General features: G+C 33.3%; 1 protein-coding gene across 10 annotated transcripts in view; it reads left to right on the plus strand.

The window, feature by feature from the left end:
* LOC105327443 (uncharacterized) overlaps positions 1-6,254 on the plus strand; it is a 61,359-nt gene extending 55,105 nt beyond the window's left edge. For 9 of the 10 annotated variants that reach the window (XM_020066890.3, XM_020066893.3, XM_020066894.3 and 6 more), the window contains 7 exons: positions 114-275; positions 650-811; positions 1,090-1,377; positions 1,490-1,519; positions 1,734-1,824; positions 2,612-2,816; positions 3,724-6,254. In XM_020066890.3, coding sequence (XP_019922449.3) covers positions 114-275; positions 650-811; positions 1,090-1,377; positions 1,490-1,519; positions 1,734-1,824; positions 2,612-2,816; positions 3,724-3,858 — 1,073 coding nt within the window. In that variant the 3' untranslated portion in view covers positions 3,859-6,254. The remainder of the gene's footprint in view (positions 1-113; positions 276-649; positions 812-1,089; positions 1,378-1,489; positions 1,520-1,733; positions 1,825-2,611; positions 2,817-3,723) is intronic. The other variant, XM_020066895.3, reaches the window with a different exon arrangement.
* The last annotated feature ends 14,464 nt before the right edge of the window (positions 6,255-20,718 follow it).

The following is a 20,718-nucleotide window of genomic DNA, read 5'->3' on the forward strand; positions in this document are numbered from 1 at the left end:
ATATCAAAATTCCTAAACCAAGCAGTCCTGTATTTTGCTGGCGATTATTCTATAATAAATATCATTGCATTAATTAAAATCAATATACATGTATGCATTCATTTTTTCAATAGCTGTGTGCCCAGCTGGACAGTATGCGGAGGATGTGACCAATGTGTGTAGGAAGTGTCCCCGGGGGTACTACCAGGAAGCCTCGGGGCGGAGGATGTGTCGGTCGTGTCCCAGCGGTCAGATGACCGCCCAGGAGGGAGCCACCTCAGCAGACCAGTGTACATGTAGGGAGCTGATTCATGCTGATACTTCCTAGATTTTTCTATTTCTTCCTTATTTTCATGGCTGCAATGATTTAGTTACAGAGTCGATGTACATCAATGCTAGTTTGTAGCTGATACAATGAAAAGTTGAAATCTCACTTGATTACATTTCTGCCTTAATTGCATAACTGTCATACATGTAATTCAGTAACAGTATATTTAGAAGGTTGATGTATGTAGCTGGTGCCATGCATTACCTTATTTCTAAAATTATAATTTTGAATTATCTAGATGATTTCATTCAGTTACAATAAGATAATTAAGATAACTGCAGAATTAATTTATGAAAGATAACATTAATTTTACTTCATAGCTTTGTATTGTTGAATTTACAGCTGGATGCCTCGCGGGGCAGGAGCTGTCTGTCAGTGGGGTGTGTGTACTGTGTAGACATGGCTTCTACAAGGCTCAGTCGAACCAGGCCTCCTGTCAGTCCTGTCCCTACGGCACCACCACACCAGACACGGGTGCCACCTCAGTCAACCATTGTAACATCAGTAAGCTCAACACATCATGTCTACTCTGTTCAGTTTTTATAACTTTCATTATAAGTCTCTAAAATTGTTATATTGAATAAAAATAAGTAATGATTACATTTTTAAGATAATTTATTCTGAAAAACTCAGATAAAGGACAATTTTTTCCTTATTTAAATAAGTCGTTAAAGAATGTAAAATGTAATTATGGACAAGTAATCAATAGTATTATATGCAAACTTTTTATGTATGACTTTAATTAATAGGATACATACTATATATACCTCTTGCTGTTGTAGCCGTGTGTCCTGCTGGGTCGTTCTCCTCCAAGAACCAGTGCACCCTGTGTCCTCTAGGTCAGTACCAGCCCGCCCGTGGTCAGTCACGGTGTCTGAGGTGTCCGACCGGTCGGACCACTCTACTGGAGGGAAGTCGTCGCCCCTCTGAATGTGTGGTTGGAAACGTCAACGAATGTCAGACCTCTGTAGCAGAGTGTGGCCCGAATGAAGTGTGTCGGGATACCTCGGAGTACTACAGGTGTGATTGTAAGGAAGGATTCACACGTCAAGAGGGTGGGAACTGTACAGGTATAGGGCCAGACAACTGTCATTTCCACAGCTTTATCACTTCATACAGTATTTTGTAACACTGATGAAAAGTACTTTTTTTGTATTGAATGAAATATTCTTTTACTTGTAGAGAATAACAGAAAAGTCAATATACAAGCAGGTAGGAATGAACATTTTTATTTCCTTGCTTATACAACCAACTTTAATTTTCAAATGTATTGACAGTCATACCATTGCCTACAGTAGTTTTTGAAAACATTATTCTTCTTGAATAGTACTTTAAAAAAACAAAATTGATTGGCAAATTAAAATCCTTTTCTTGACATCCTCCTGTACAAAAACATCTACTCATGTATCTATACTTTGATTTTCAGATGACAACACTGGTCTGATTGTGGGGTCCACAGTGGGGGCTGGAGCGTTCATTCTGATCATTGTAGCAGTAGTTCTCATCATATTCTGCAGGTTTGTCTCCTCTTATTGCAGTCTCAAAGATATCTCGCATTAATTTTGCAATGATATTGAGGACATCTACACTTAAAGGGTCTTGGACACGATTTTTATAAAAAAAATATTTTTCCATTTTTTTTTATATAAAATGGTTAACTTGCGCATTTTGAATGATTGACCAAAATTAGAATGTTAGAAATCAAGTTATAAGAGAGATACAGAGGTCAGAAATCATTGTTATGTAAACAAAACTCGAGTCTTATATTTGTATGTATGGAATTACCATTTCTTTGACAAAATGACGTGTGGCAAACTAGGTAAAGTGATTCAATGTGTTTGTAAATAATATTATCAATAGAAGAAAGCAACATTTGATTGAAACATAAACCAGTACAACACATATGTAAACAATAACAAGATTTGGGCTTTGAATACAAAATAAAGAATTTCAAACTCTGTATCTTGCTTATAACTTAATCTTTGACTTTCAAATTTTGACAAAGCATTAAAAATACCTATTATAACCATTCTAAACATTAAAAATTGACAAATAAAATTTTAAAGTTTGAGCTCAAATCGTGTCTAATTGTTTCTAAATCGTGTTAAATTAATTATTCAATAATATGTTTTGATTAAGTCAATATCTAAATTCTACTTGAATTTCTTAATGTTTGCTTACTACTGTATGTAATAAGTAGCTTGATGATGATTGAAATAGCCAGAAGTCCATTTTACTGCTGAATAGTAATTAAGGTAATAGGTTTTTAACATTTGCATGTATATTTTTTGTCACATTGAATAGGAAAAATGAGAAGGAGTGTTTACGACATGAGGCTAACCCATACCGCCAGAACCCTGTGGTGGTGATGCCGGTGCACCCCGCTCCAGTGTTTACAAACCGGACTTTCGCCTCCAGCCGCTCCAGCAGTCTGTCACTTGCTGGCTCCGACATGGAACTGAGTCCGGTAATGTCTCCATTTCGCTGGCATCAGAGTTCTTACCCCGAGGTAGTATCATTGTTAAGTTGTATTTGCACCGCCGCTTCTATCAGTGTAGGCTTGGGATCCACTCCTTTAACCTGTGATGCACTCAGGCTGTGTATTTAGTTTTAATACTATAGATTTATATTATTCATTTTTAAATTAATGTAACTCACTTCATTATATTCCAAGATGTAAATGTATTACCCAAAAATGCATTAATTGCATATATATAATAGATATAAGTTTATATTCTCTAATTTTCTAACAATTAGTATTTTAAACACATTTTTTTAAAGTAACATGTATTTGCAACATAGTGAACATGCTTTGATCACCTTTATTGATAAAAAAAAACTATTGCTTTTAATTTGTCAATTTCTAGAGGGAGGATTTTTGCTTTGGTCAATGTTGTAGTATTTTATTATTTTGTACAGTTTTTGCAATATGATTTAGCTTTTAAAGTTTTTTTCATGACACTATTTTCACTACATTCATCCCTTTTGTTTGATGATTTTCATGTAATAGTCCCCTCACTTTTAATGAAGACATTTGATAAACTATCTATTATAATGACTCGGGAGAGGAAAAGAATTACTGTAAATAAGTATTATAAGTGTGTCGTTAATTCTGCAATGTCCAATTGAAAGCTATAAATCAGAAACATTTGATTTTGAAAATTAAATGGGCATTTCATTTCCCTTAACAAACAGAAGAGAACAACAGGTTTAGGATGATAAATTTAAACAGAGATTGCTTGTCTTAGACATATACGCAGGCATACATGTATAATACTAGGTTTACAGTAATTAACTAATACATTGATTTCTTTGGTCATTTTTAATACTGAAAACATGCTGTTTGTGTATTAAAATGTCTATTCCTTTAAAATTTATACTCTGTTTGGAGGTTACATTGATTTCATTCTCTTCAGACTGAAACAGACCTATTACCATCCTTCTGGCCTGACGAGCCACTGAACATCTCCGACTCCTCAGAAAATGGATCCACTGAAGGTGGGCGGAGCTCCAGTAGTGGATTCGATGTCAACTCAGATTCCTACTTCTGAAGTTTATCTCGTAGTACCATAATTCCGTGTTACAGACAGTATCTCAGAGTACTTGTCTTCAGAAAAACCAAAAAATGGTGGTGAAAAGCCCAGCACTGCGCAAACTTGAAACAGTGCACCTAGCGGACCAAGACCTAGTTGACCAAGCTTAGAGGAGGATCCATCAATAAATGGGATACCAAGAAACTGGATGGGATACCAAGAAACTGGATGGGATACCAAGAAACGGATAGGATACCAAGAAACTGGATACCAAGAAACGGGATAGGATTATTGGATACCAAGAAACTTAATACCAAAAAATGCCACAATTACCAAAATATTTGAATAAAGATGAGCATTATTGGATTACCAAACTATTTTACCACCCACTGTTTTGTGATGTTGATATTTAGGAATATTTACACATTAATGATTCAAGCCTCATCAGAACAATTGGGCAGGGATCTAGTGTGCCATTAAAAGTCTCGATACCAGTGAAGTGATGAACTAGTCAAAGAGGGAACTAGTCACACATCAATGTCTTCAATTTTAAAAGATGTTAAAATATTTCATACAAACATGTATATTTATTGCGTGTGTTAACTATGTGATAGAGAGGGGAGACTAGAAATGTCCCAGAGTTATTCATTTCATACATCATTTCTTTGATTCTTCACAAACTGTTATGATAAGTAGATTTTTGTGTCCAAGTTTTTCATTCTCCACATTTCACCATCATTTCAGACACATTCCTTTTATTTCAAGGTTGAGTTTTAAGGAATGTGCCATCTTATTTATAGTGTTATTGACTTGAAACATGCGGACACCATATAATGTATTATTGGTGGGTGTCTTGTGAAAGTGTTCACTTGGCAAGAAAAGACTTCAGAGGAGACCGTAGACCAGAGAAATGGAGGGAGACAACGCATATGAAATTGTTCATCACCCCATCTTTGTACTACAGAGAATGGGCAAACTGTTGTGTTCAGAAAGGAATCGGGACCTTTCCATTAAAGCTATTAGTCTTTATAACCGCTGCACTTGTATGCATACAAATGGTGCAATAATCAAGAATTTGTTCAACAAAATGCAATTTTTAGTTGATCAGTGACTTGTCCTGATTGTGAGGTGTATATAGAACCTGTAAGTGTTAATTAATTTATCAGTTGTTCCGAGTGTGATTGGTGTATATCGGTGTATATTTATACAGTTTGTATATATCATTTTATCTATTTTGATTGAGAGAGAGAGAGAGAGCATACTAGTATATTATTTCAAATGGCAGGTCCAAGTAATAGTGTGCTGAACGCTCAATGATTTATGTATATATGATAGTTTGAAATGTTTAACTTATACTTTTACCATATTAATGGTTTATGATATAGACACATTTTGCTGCATGAAAGCCAATCTGGTCAGACTGGGAAAGGCTTAATCAAAATGTTTATTTGTTTTTCTCATCTTTTCTTTGTCATTTTATTAAGATTATTATATTGTTTTAATCATGTTTTTAATATACAAATGCATGTAATTGTACCATTGAGTTTTTTTAAACAGAACCCTATTATGTTCATTTTCACTGCTGATTATAAACAATTCAAAGCATTGTAATTTTACAAGTGTGCCTTAGAATATGAGAATTTTATTTGTGTGTCATTTGACAGACATTGAGTGAAGGTTAATATTTATTAGATGCCCACTTCAGTAGGTGCTAATGTTCATTGACACAGATATAGTGCTCCAGCAACATTCCAGGTGATCATCAAACACAGCAATTTTTGTCACATACCTAGAATACGCCGCTATACCCATCGCCTTGGTTCAAACCAAACATTTGTGAAGCTAATTAAATGACTAGTGTTGATTAAAGTTCTCCCAACTACAACAGTTAATGGAGAAACAATTGTTATATACTGATGGATAATTTAAAATGTGCCAAAGTTCATAAAATTTAAGGTGTTTTATTTCCTTGTTTCAATGAGTGTTGTATCTAAGCAATCAGTCTAGTCTGTAGGCCCTATAACCCTCATCTCCTACTCCGAGTGATTTTATTGTAATAAGGTAACTTAATGCATACCAAAAAAAAAGCCTTATCGCCCAAATTTTCAGAAAAAGTTTCATTTAACATGTTATATACAAGTGAATGTCTGCAAAAGGACTGCTTCATGAACCACAAATATTAGGACTATTCTGAAGACACCTCCGTTTTTTGCTGTATCCTGTTTATATCATTATTTTGTAGCCTTGTTTGCAATGGTTTACGTCATTGGTGTTCATCACTACAATCAGAACCTCACTCACACAATCAAAATGGTGGACGAATCGCGTCCATTTTGTATCACCTCTTTGTAGAACCAATTGTGATAAGTTTGAACTTGTGCCATAATGAAAAGTGAATAAATCTTAATACCAGAGTGCCTTCTTTTATCTTTGATTGCAGTTACACACTTTTGGTAGATTAAGTGTATGCTAAGCAAAACATCGAACAGTTCACGTACTTTCAATGGTTATGTCGCACGACTGAGTTTTTGCCTGGCGAACCCGGCTGCGTTCAAGTTCTTAGCTTACGTAGGGCTACGTAGTTGAACTGTGAGCTAACCTAACCACTGCGTAGATATTCGTAGCCTAAATATTTTATGCTAAGCATCAAATTCAAGATTTCCACCTTAGTTACCACTTTGCAACATACATGAAATCTAGTTATTTAGTGATATTTTATTTATCCTTTAAGTTATAATGAATTTAAACATGTATATTTCCTCTTGAAATTAACAAATTATGTCGCGTGTAATTCGACTTCGTTGAATATGTCCAACTTCAAATCTGAGACCTAGCGGTTCGTTCAATAGACCTAGATATCAACGACCTAGCACTAGGCTAGCTGCTACGATCTTGAACGCAGTTCTGTTGAACAATTCACGTACTTTCAATGGTTGTACATTTAAGACTTAATCCAATCCAGGTCATGTGAATGTGAGGAGGGAGCGAGTTCTGCAAAATTGTGCCGATATACGGATATGCCGATTTAAGATGATACTTTTCGTTTATAAGACACAGAATGCAACTAAAAGCGCACACAGCGTCAAGTTGGAATTATTTTGCTGTGATAACACGAAAAGGCCAAACAAAAAACATATGTACCATTATGACAGTCATGGTTTGTTTGCTTTTAGAAAAAAAATCTTTACAAAAAAATACAGTTTAAAGTTTAAAATATGTCGAACTTTAAAAGAGACATCCTTGATTAATTAATATTTTTTTCACTTTTGTTTAAAAAGGCAATGTGTATAATGCCTTGCCGTGACTGAATGAACAACATTCCCAGCTTCTTGGCCTGACATCGGCCATGTTGTGTTTCTACATGTATATATTTCATTATCTACCATAAGTATACACTGCTATGCAAAAGATAATTGTGATCGGCTTGGCCATATGAGGCACCCATCGAATTTTACTAATGACGCACGCATTGCGCCTTGCACTACTTTATTCATTATGCAATGACAGCCTTATGTAAACCTTTAACTACATGTAAATTACTAAAAACGTTATTCTAATGCGTTTGCCTTGAGAGTAAAATATTTAAACAGTTACATACGTAATGATTCAAATCACGACGATTTAGACATTCTTGCTTTGCTATTTCGGAAATCAACACAACGGTGCGATAAATATTTTTGTATCATATTTATCATAATTGCATGTACCGTAAATTAAACGCTTTCGCACTTCATAAACATAGTTGACAAACAGTATTACACGCCTATCATACCGTTTAAAGGCATAGGTATTTACTTGTCTAGATAGTCTACGGCTCCTTGAAAAAGATAACGACTGTGATTCATTCACGTTATCTATTTAGTCTCACTGGTATCATCCGCTGTCGGTCAAAATTCACATGCACGTTTTTTTAAATAATTACACTTTATTATATTCACCTTTAATTAACAGAAAACAACGCAATATTATATAAAGTTGATTCACAAAACTAATAAAATATGAAAAATGGCAATTCAATGGTATTGCTTCATTTGTATTCAACACACAGTTTTTGGCTAATGCTACTTTAACTATCAGAACAATAAGATGGTCTTTCAATTTAGGTCTCCCTTTGTTGTCAAAACTTATAAACGTGAACTGTTTTGCTTCTTTCATCAAAGACTTTAAGGTTTTCACAAACAACAATGGTTCCGGATCTGACATCACAGCTCATTGGTCCAGAATTTTCCCCGTTGAATTTTTTTTCCATCTCCCAAGTCTTTCCAGAACCCATTAGGTGAATGACTGTCTTATTGGCTCGGAGAAGCTTATATTTCCTGTGACACGCTATCAGTGTACTTCCTGATAAAATCAACGTAGACATTTTATTATTTTTAATATCAAGAAGGCCGAGGTGTTCCAAACATGATGGCCCGGTCATTTGAAACTGTTTTGCTTTCCCATTAGATGCTAAAAACAATATTTGATCTCTGTATGGACAATAGCTAAAATATCCATCCCTCATATCAAATGAATTTCCATGCTTGTCTTTTTCAATAACTTGCGTAAGTTCGCCGTCTTTATCAAACACACAAAACCGCCAGTTGCGAAAACCAAACAGTGCACCGACCCCTGATGTTTGACAAGAAACCACCAGCTTTCCTCCTCCATATTCAACACCAAAACATTTTCCGTTTTTCATGTTTATTCTCGTTGATTTATCATCCATTACGGAAGCAAGATCGGTATAAAAACGAATTTGCGACAACTGAGGAAAAGACACACATATGCCTAACTCTGTACGTGCTATGTCGAATGGAGGACTGTCTGTCTTTATTTCATTTTGGAAGGAACCACTCTCTGAAAAAAGTTTGATTGAAGAATTTGCACTGTCAATCAAAACAATGGTGCCTGTATACAACACGGTGCATCCGGTTATTGCTGGCGTTTTCTCAGAGATGTTTACTTTTGTTTCTAAGGTTTGGATAAATCGAATACCTGACTTTGTGCTCATCACTTGTGGAAAAATGCTCTCGACTAACGTGCTTTTTAAAATTGCCTGTCGAAGGGTCGCAATATTCTCTGGATCTAAAAGACATGCGATTATCAAACTAACGCGGTATTTCATATCGCACCTTTCTAGATTTTTTAGTTTGGTGTCTGCTTCATCTTTATAATCCTTAGCCAGTTTTTCAATTCGGGCTACATCTACTGTGTCCTCATAAAGCTCTTTCATAAGCTTTCCGATATCTGTCAAAACCGTACCGGATGTAGCCTGAAATTCAGTGCAATTGTTGAGACACATTTCTTTTGTCTCATGAACACTATTTGTCGCGTCTTCCTGTAGCAATTTCATTCTATCTCCCAAAGTCCTAAAAATCAAATCTAAATTTTCCAGTACTTTTCTCGGATCATTTTTCGAGAACGAAGAAGTTTCGTTTTTCACTTTGAGGGCAGTTGTATAGATATCCCTGCATTTTTGGTGCAGATTCATTTTATCGAATTCAGTAATTGGAAATTCTGTCTTCGCTGGAATGGTGTCTTTCGGACACTGGCTATGACGATCGTCAAACTTACACTTGACACACATTAGTTCTATGTGGTACAGGCACCAGGATTCTGCCTGGTCACCATGGAGTGTACACTTACGTTCTTCAGACATATTGGAGACCGTCCCAAAACCTGTGTATCGTATACAGCACTTTCGAGGTAACAACTTGAATGTATCAATTATCAATGTCGATCTTGATAAGATCTAAATAATTTATTTAGCATACCTATTTATATAATACCTGTAAAAACAAAAATAAAATTTGGTTTTTCCTAGTTAAAAATAACTTCTCATATGTGTATATATATATAAATCAGTAAAGTCCACTTTATATTTTTTATTAAAAATTATCTACATTGTACACGTCAACAATTGTAGATAAAGCGTTTTATCAAAGCTACGTTGCATTGATGCAAATACTTTGATTGGTGTTTAACATCACATTGATCACACTCAGAATATGGTTGTCTATGGTAAAAGGTTGCGACTGGCACCGATGTTTTGGATGATTGTTTCATTGAGATGTGCTATAGTAAAGTACAGTACGAATCACAACAATATATTGTCACTCGCTGATCACAAAAATTGCAATATCTCTCAAGTTAACGTATAACTTCATATAGTGATAAAATTTGATGTTCCAAGTAGTTTAAAATAATTCACATATAGGCGCCTGCCCCACGTTCCGGATCAAAATTATGACCTGCATTACCCACTCTCGATCATAGCAGTGAAATTAATCGTATTCTTAAGTGTCACTTGTAATATAGTCTATTTTACCATCAATTATATATCTATTTGTTAATTGATTGCATACTGGTCTTCAAGTGCACCTGTCATAAGGGATCACTTAGTTTCAAACACAATGATTTGTGCAACACAATAATATTTCTATATGATTTTAAATTGTGATAAAAATACATGTTTAGAGAAGGCAATTCTTGGATTTTCGGTACAAATAATCTAAAGAAAGATATGATGATTGGGAAGATTACTTTGATAAAGATGTGCACTTGTATAAATCAATCTTGAAATAAAAATCTGACAAAAATTAAAGATAGAATTTAGGATACAAGACCCATTAGAATCAATTACACACAATTAAATATTAAAACACCTTTAAATCTTATCGTATGCGGAAACCATTTTATGTCTTTATTCATGTATTGAACTCATAATCGAACTTTAAGAGCGAGTTTTTATTTTATATTTACACCTCTTTGTATCCAAGGACACTTATCTTTCCTCGGTATCAAAGTCTAACTTTTTATATAACTATATGTTAATTCTTCTTATCAGCTCTAAGGTTGTTTAATTCGTATATTGGATTTTCCTATGTCTTAAATTAACATTTTGTGTACATACCTATATAAAAATAGAGTTTCTTTGATAAATAAAATACTGTTTGATGAGTTTATATTTTTACAATTTTTCTTTGTTAACAAAACTTTGAGGAAGTTTGAAGGCAGAATAAAATAATCCTAAAAATGTATCATATGAAACCCTTTATTGTTTAAACTCCAAGGCCAAAATATGTCGATCGTTCATCTCTCCCTCTCTCTCTCTCTCTCTCTCTCTCTCTCTCTCTCTCTCTCTCTCTCTCTCTTCTCTCTCTCTCTCTCTCTCTCTCTCACGTAGGTCTTCCTGCTAAATTGTGCCAGAGTTCATAGATCCAAAGCCATGTGAATATGAGGAGGGAGCGAGTTCTGCAGAATTGTACCAGTATCTGGATATGCCATAATGATACTTTTCGTTTATGTGATACAGAGTGCTACTGAAAAGCTCACACAACGTCAAGTTAGAAAAGGCCTAACAATAATCAACGTACCATTTTGACAATTATGTTTTGTTTTAAGAAAAAAAACCCTTTACAAACAAATTAAAGGACAATGTTTTTAGATGGATAAAAGGTACATTTTGAAATTCAAAGATGTCTTAAAATGATAAATCCACAATCCAATTCACATACAAATGTCCCAACATCGTACATATAAAGTAAGAGAATTGCTATCATGTAATAAGAAAATAAAGGACTATATATGATAAGGGCCTAAAATGGCCCCCTAAAATGAACATCATCATTTTACTATCATTCTTTGTTTTCTTAGTACAGATATGTATGTGATGTGTTTACATAATATTCATTTTGGTTCAAGTGCCCACAATTTAGAAATATGACATTGTAAAGACAACCTTTTCCCGCCATTTTTGCATTTTTAGCGTAAAACAGCTTGTTTTCAAGCAGTTTTTCCTTCCGAAAACATAGAGCGCATTCTTGAACAAGTAAAATATTTTAATTGGAGATGTATCTAGCCATGACTAATAAGTGACAAAAAAATTTTCCTTGTTCAAGCATGCGCTCTATATTTCCCATTCGTAAATAGATAAGAAAAATGTCAATTTTTGGCTGATTTTGATTGAATTATAGAAATGGCGTCACTTCTGACGTCATATACTGCCAGTGAGTGCAAAGAAATCAAATAAATAGATGAAAAATATATTTTATATCAACTCTTCGAAAAAATTAGTTAACATATTATTGTACCCGAAACACTTAAAAAATGGCGAATTATGGGGGCCAAATTAAACTCTTATCACATATAGTTCTTTAAAAAAAATAAAGGTGATTTTGATGTATCATCCTTTTTTGATTTTAGCAATTTGATTTTGATTTAAGCAATATTTGCTTCGTTATTGTGTTTTTGTGTTTTATTATCCATGAAAACTGCCCCAAATCGATTTAAATGAAGCATTGGCTCAATTGTATCTAAACTAAACGTAGAATGTTTTTAGTAAACTAGAAGGGTTTGCTTTGTCAATCAAAGCAATAGTTCCTTATTTAACACGGTACATCCAGTTATCACAGGTGTTTTCTCGGAGGAGGTGACAAATCGAACACATGAGCTTCTGCTAGTCACTAGGGGGAATAAGTTCTCGACCAACGTGTTTTCCAAAATTGCTCGTCGAAGGGTAGCAATATTATCTGGATCTAAAAGACAGGCGGTTTTTAAAGCGATATGATATATGATATGTCACACTTGTTTATATCCTTAAGTTTGGCGTTTTTTAATTTCATCTCCATATTCTTTAGTCAACTTTCAAATCGCGCTAAATCTAATGTGTTCTTACAAAGCTCATTCATAAGCTTTCCGATCTCTGTCAAAATCGTACCAGTTGTTGCCTGAAATTCAGTACAATAAATTATTGTTGAAACACATTTCTTTGACACTATTTGTGGCGTCTTCCTGCAGCGATTTTACTGTTTTTCCAAGATACCTAAAACTTGAGTCCAAATTTTCCAGTCTTTTTCTCGAATATTTTTTTTTTGTACATGAGAATAAAAAAGTTTTGTTACTCACTCTTAGCGGAGTTCTCAGCATTTTTGGTGCAGATTTTTTAAAAATCAATGTCAGTTATTGGAAATTCTGTCTTTCTTTTGGACAGTGTTTATGACGATCGTCAATCTTACACTGGACACACATTAGTTCTATGTGGTACAGGCACAATGAAGTGTACAATTACGTTCTTCAGACATAATGGAGACCGTCCAAAAAGAAAATATTCATCTGTGTAGCCCGATATAACAGTTTCTATGTAACTTCTTGAATGAATCAATTATCAATATCGATCTTTATATGATCTAAACGATTGATACCACATATATATTTATATTAAGCTTGTAAAAAACAAAAATAAATTTGTTTTTTTCTTGCTAAAAATATCTTTTTATATGCAAATATATCTACTCCCTTCTCTCGCCTCTTATGGAATTTACTGACCAAGTATAAACCATATTAGGTCAACTTCAAACCATGTACTACTTTAGATATTTGTTTGAAAATAACCTACACGTCCCTAGTTGTAGATATATTAGATAAAACGTTTTATCAGTGCTACGTTGCATTGATGAAAATACTAAATTCTATTTTCCATTGGCTATATGTTTAGTTTGATAATTCTTTGCATAACTGGTCTTCAAGTGTATCTATCGTAAGGGGTCAGTTACATGTATAGAGAAGGCAGTTTAAATTTGTCGATACAAATTATGAAAAGAAAGAAATCAAGTAATGATGATTGGAAAGATTACTTTGATAATGATGTGTATCTGTATAAATCAATATTGAAATTTAAAAAACTGACAAAATTTAAGGATAAAATTTAAGATAGAAGACTCATTAATTAATTAATTAAGAATTTATTTAATACAAATTAACACCTTTAAATATTTCGGCATGCATAAACCACTTTGTATCTATATTTATACGTTTAAGTATAATATTGAACTCATAACCGAACCTCAAATCCCTAATTTATGATAGCGAGGTTTTAAAATGTTATGTAATATTGAAACATCTTTATATCCAAGGACACATATCTATTCTTAGAAGTTTTTAATGGGAATTTTCGGTACAGTTTCTAGGATCTTGAATAGATAAACAGTGTGTTGCTCGGAACCAAAGTCTACCTTTTGATAAACGTATGCGTGTATGTTAATTCTTCTTATCAGCTCTAAGGTAGTTTTATTTGTATAGATATTGGATTTTCCTATGTCTTTAGATAACATTTTGTGTACATACCAGGTCCTATAAAAAGATAGAGTTTCTTTTAAAAATGAAACACTATTTGATTGCTCATGTTTTTACAATTTTATGTTAAAAACGTTGAGGAAGTGTGAAGGCAGAGATGTTTCAAAATATATTATATGAAATCTTTTAATGTTTAAACTCCAAGGCTAAAAATTAGAATCTCTCTAATTTCCTGCCATAGTTCGTGCAATCTGCCAATCTCTCAGGAATAATAAAGTTGTCATAGAAACGTTCCTTTACTGAATAACTTTTTTTCTAACGAGAAATATTGACATTTAGAATCGTATTTATGGGAAAAAAATCTGAACTTCAAGTCAAAGCTTTTTTGAAGACACTTCAGTTTTTGCTGTATCCTGATTATATCATGAGTTTGTAGCCTTGTTTGCAGTGGTTTACGTCATTGGTGATCATCACTTCAATCAAAACCTCACTCACAATCAAAATGGTGGGACGAATCGAGTTTATTAAGTATCATCTCTTTGTACATGCAACCAATCGTGATAAGTTGCAAACTGCGTTCTAGAACGCAGTTCACTTTTCAATTGCAAATAAGCCCGAATCTCAAAAAGAAGAAATAAGCCCAAATCTTAAAAAGTACTTTTTGAGATTCAGGCTTATTTGCAATTGAAAAGTGAACTGCGTTCTAAAACGCAGTTCGCAATTCAAAATTTAGAATTCAAATTTTAGGCCTGAAATTTTCATGGTCATCTACTAGTGGTATACCATTACCAACTTGAAAATACACATAGAGACATGGTTGGTTGCAATGTACACTGTATTTCCGTAATATCAGATTAAATTTTGACACAACTTTGAACGCCAGGCTTCATGTTTAATTCAATTCGACATATCTACACATTTGATGAATCTATAAAACATTTTGAATTTTTAATAAATATGATTTTTTAAAATTGCGATTTTTTCCATTTAAACCACTTTATAGGATTGAATTAAAACTGATTGTATACAAACCAATTTCAAACTTGAAACTTAATAAAACGTTTCCAACGAAAAATTAATATGCATTAAGAGATCAATTAATTTAACAATTGTACAGCAAGGCAACCTAGATTCACTCGGGAACGGTTTGAATTTAGGAATTTGCAGCCAGAAAGAGCCTATGTTGATATTGCAGTATATGTTATGATCCTTGATCAACTTCAGTCATCAATATAGACTGGGCTCAATGGTAACTAAACTAGCAACTCTTGATCAGAATGGTTTTGAAATAATCTAAGGTGTTCGACTGGGCGAAAATTATCTATATCTTTTCTAAACATTTTGGCTACATTTAATTTATGTGTTTCCTTTCTCTTTACCACTTAATATATTTCTTCTCATTTAATTATATTTAAAGAGGTGATATGACAGAATGCCTTGCCGTAAATAAATATGAAGCATTTCAAGCTCATCCACCGTGCACGTTTTCTTTATAGTATATATTTAAGTATCTACCATAAGTATGCTCCGTGGTGACAAAGATAGTCAAATTTTTATCTTTTTTACGACGCCCTGTAAAACGATTGTCCGTAAAGCATGATAATATACATTATCTCTTTATTTACATTGGTATCAACCGTGGGGATCTAAATTCAAGTGCACATTATTACAACTGGATATTTTTATATTTTTAACCTTTCATAATATAAACAGGAAACAACACAAACTATGCAAAGTTTATTCACAAAACACAGAAGAAATCATAAAATAATTGTTAACATAATGCCATTTATGCCTCCTCATTCTCCTACCAACACATCAAACAAACTCACAAACGTGCTGAAAATTTTATTGATCAGAATATGATTATATCCTTATCAAAACATATAAATATTGATGTACATCATATCTAGTACATACCAATAATTCAAGTAGAACAAAAATTAAAATATTGTAACTGTAAAAACATATGTTAAAACCAACTGCAACATATGTAATATGTAGAATATTATACAAGGTAAACTATGCATTCAAACACATAAGTAAATTATTTATAATACAAACTGATGGCAGAAGGTGGAACATAATGCTATTTAAAGCTTTGAAAAATCCCATCCTCACATAAACGAGTTATATCCTAGTTCTTAATCTATAAGTTGTCCTCTGTATTTTATTGTCTTTGTTACTTTTAATTTGTCAGTAGCAAATTTTGATAACCGTTTAAACAGTCGGCAGACTTGAACAATGTCAATACATAGGACACCATATTTCTTTATTTTGTACAGTATGATAATGTATGTTTTGAAGAGCTCTCTCTCTCTCTCTCTCTCTCTCTCTCTCTCTCTCTCTCTCTCTCGCCCCCAAACAAACATCAAAGAAACAAATAGATAAATAAAAACAAAAAACAAAACAAAACAAACCCCCCCCCAAAAAAAAACAAACAACTTAAACATACATGTATATATCAATTTTTGTTATTGCTTGATAGGTTTTTATATTAAATTTTGGGCTACTCTACCAATCAGAACAATGAAATAAACTCAGTTATTGTATTTTGATTTAAATCCCATATTATTGTCAAAACTTATAAACGTAAACTGTTTTACCTCTGTCGGTAAAAATGCTCGGTTGTTCGCATACAATAATGGTTCTGGATCTGACATCACAGCACATTGGACCAGGATTTTCCCCGTGGAATATGACACTCGTCTTCCTGGACTTTCCGGAACCTATAAGGTGAATGACTGTCTTGTAGGTACATGTAAGTGACAATTTATATTTCTTGTGACAAGTAATTATTGCACCTCCCGATGACACCAACGTTGACATTTTGTAACGTTGACTTTTCTTAAAATCGAGAAGGCTGAGGTGTTGCAAACTTGACGGCCCGGTCATTTGAAACTGTTTTGCTTTCCCACTTGCTGACAAAAACAATATTTGATCTCTGTAAGGACAAAAGTTGAAATATCCATCACTCATGTAAAAAGATTTCCCAAGCTTGTCTTTTTCAACGATTTGCAAGAGTGTGCCATCTTTGCCAAACACACAAAACCGCCAACGTGGAGAACCAAATATTTTACACCATGATATTTTACAGGACACCACAAGCTTTTCTCCTCCATATTCAACACCAAAACATTTTCCATTTTTTACATCAATTTTCATTGATGTATCCTTAAATCTGGAACCAACATCGAGGTAAAAACGAACGTGCGATACTAATAATCGTGGAAAAGACACCCAAATACCCAGCTCTGCGCATGCGATGTCATATGGACGACTGTCTGTTTTTATATCGTTTTGGAACACACCGTTCTCTGAAAAAAATTTGATCGAAGAGTTTGCTTTGTCAATCAAGACAATAGTACCTGTATATAACACGGTACAACCAGATATCACAGGTGTTTTCTCCGAGGTATAGGGATTTGCGGCGTCAAAGTTTCTGATAAATTGAATACCTGAGTTCGTGATCGTCACGGGAAATAAGCTCTCGACCAAAGTGCTCTCCAAAATTGCTCGTCGAAGGGTTTGGATGTTCTCTGGATCTAAAAGACGGGCGATTTTCAAACCGATTCGATATTCAATGTCGCACTTGTCTAAACCTTTTAGTTTGGTGTTGGCGACATTCTTGTAACCATTTACTTGTTCTTCTGTTCTTCCAACATCTAATGTATCCTCGCAAAGGTCTTTCATGATCTCTCCAATCCCGTTTAAAAGCTTATTTGCGATACTTTTAAATTCATTGCAATTTCTGATACACTCTGATTCTGTCTCACTGACGCAATTAACTGTCTCGTCCTGCAGTGATTTTAATTGATCCCTAAAATTCCTGAAAATAGCCTCCAAACTTTCGTTAACTAGTCTCGGCTTTTTTTCAGTAAAAATTGAAATGTTCTTTTCCATTTCAAGGACAGGTGTATAAATTTTCTTGCATTCTTCGTACAAGTCTCTCCTGGAGTCAGTTATTGGAAAATTTACCATTGTTGATACAGTTTTTTTTAGGACAAGCTTTATGAGTATTTTCAAACTTACACGTGACACACAAGGGTGTTTCATGGTACAGACACCAGGATTCTGCTCGAGCACATTGGCATGTACAGTTCAGTTCTTCAGACATAATGACGATTCGTGTGCTACTGCATCAATGTAACAACTAAGTCTGTAGTGATAATAAAAATCGAGCGTTTTATAAAGCATTTAAAGTGTGGTTTACCGAAAATAAATGTGATTTTCCCAGGTATAAAAATAACTTATCATTTGCTTACATCTGATAAGTCTACTTTCTATATTTGACTAATAATAACAAACACACAAACACGTCAGCTTTATTTCATAGATATATTTGTATTCATCAATGCTTCGTTGCATTAAAGGAACGATATTGCTGATACATGTTTTACAATCTTATCTATTTTATACAATTCTTTCGATTTGTTTTCCAAAAATAATATTTTTGATATTGAATGTATCAAAACATTATCTTTGTTAAAAATTGATTCTTATTCAATATGTATCACTGCTCAGCACAAGACTCGTGCGAAACAAGGCTCGCGCCATGTTTTTGTTTACATTGGTTCAATATACTAAAAGTTTTGGGGGTTTTTTCAGACCAATTTTTCTATCTGTTTAAATCATAAATAAACAGTTCCTAGCATTTGTAAGAATCATTTCACTTTGAAGTTCTAAACCTAGAAAATTCAAAGTGTAAATAAAATATGCCCCTAGTTTTGTTTACGTTACTAAAAATTGGAGGCTCTGTATCTCACTTATAACTCGACTTCTGGCTCTCAAATTTTGGTTGACTATTAGAAACGCCTTACTAAAGAATTGTAAACATTGAAAAAACGGAAAATTAAATTTTGACCAAATTCATGATATGCCCCTTTAAAGCCTCAATTTCATGAGAACGACTGTTGTGAGAAATGTGTACGTATGGTGTTTTTTTTTCAAATTCTTTATATTATTTCCTTATGGATATTTCTCTATTCTTCTAGTTTATTGTTCAGTTCAACATTTTCCTGTTCAGTATCAAAGTCTATCCTCTGATATGTGAAGATGAATTTATCATAGTTATAAATAGAGGATAAATTTATTTTACCTGTATAGATGGGACTTTCCGTAGTCTTAAAATATCAATATATGTACCCACCTATATGAATAGAGAACACATATATTACTTGATTCTTACAATAACATAGTCAATGTTCATATTTTTTATGTGAATCCTATTGCTTATTATAAGAACCATATTGCTCAGAAGTTTAAAGCATCTATAAGAAAAGTATGTATAAAGTAGTAACTGGAAATTTAAGAAAGACTAGTTTTTTTCAATAGTATAAATAATATACATGTACATGAACTTGAAGTGTGAATAAGGAAAAATAATAATTGATGTAGAAATGATGCTCAAGAGAATATTCACTAATTAAAAACACAAAATATATATATATTTGTTTTTCATCATGAACGTTAATTAAAACACACTTTACTAATGGTAATAGTCCAAGTAAACAGCTACAAGTGTTCTTTCATTAAAAAAAAATATTGACAAAACAGAGAGGTTCTTTATATGACTTTTTTTTGTAAATAAATCATTCCTGTTTCACTTCAAGAATGGCATTTAACGGCGTGAAACAAGTTAGTGTGTCTGGATAGTTTTATTTTTCTTTTAACGATTTAATCATCATCTAAATATTAAGTTTTTCAATCATTGTTCGATCTATTGATAATAAATGAAAATAGAGACAAACAGCGACCCATTATTACAATGGTGTAGGAGTCAAACCTTCCAGTAGTTACTGTAATTTCAATTACAGGCGGCTTCGGACGTGAAACGTTTTCCCGTACAATAATGATAGGAAGTTTTGAAGTACACAACTTTAGGCGCCTTTAATTGTAATTATAGCAAGGATTTTGGAATCGGTAAGAAAAAAAATGATGTTGCTTAACCGCTGTTGGTTTCATGCAAATATTGCTAAAATGAAACACTACTAGCAAGCCATCCCTCCATGAGATATTGACCAATTCTAAGGTTGACCATATTAGGTTTATACCAAAAACAAAACAAAAACCCAAACAACGGTGAAGAACAATGTACACAACAGTTTGTTTCATCAATAAGTAAATTGGTATGTGTATGCAAAAATACGTTTTAAAAGTTTTTATTTTACATTATATTTCTCAGATTCGAAATCTTTAATATGATATATGTTCTGTACTTGGACATAGAGAAAAAATAAGTAGCTTCCAAAAATAATAAGGTACTAGAATTATTCATTTCAAAAACCAATTTGTCCCTATGACATTACATTTGTTATCTTAAATTTCTAATCATGATAGTCCTGTTATTTTAATTGATAAATGTTGTTGCTTTTTTTGAAATTCAGAAGAAGAATAATGTGGGGTATTCCCCATTATCTACTAGAATCCAAATTGATTTTATAAGTTTTCCTTCAAGTTCATGTACATTATGTAATGTAACTATGATGAAGATATATGATGTATATTACATTAAATTTCTAGGGTTTACTAAATTCTTTAAATTTCTGATTTTGTTAATTTCAGTGAATCCAGTAGACGTTTATTCTACTATTCAAGGCAGAGGGGGATCCGAGGATAGTTTTGTTTGTCCTGTGGGGGATCTCCAAAGTGTTTTCATGCAATTAAGCAAGTTGAATTTTCAAGAGGGACGACTATTATAAATAGGCACGTGACTGTCATATTTTTATGATATGCTAAAGATAAACTCATAAAACAAAAATCAAACCATCGAAGTACGTTTCTGCCCATTGACTTACTAGTATCATTATGACCGAAATTTGC

Source organism: Magallana gigas, chromosome 7 (genome assembly GCF_963853765.1).
Source record: "Magallana gigas chromosome 7, xbMagGiga1.1, whole genome shotgun sequence".
NCBI lineage: Eukaryota > Metazoa > Mollusca > Bivalvia > Ostreida > Ostreidae > Magallana > Magallana gigas.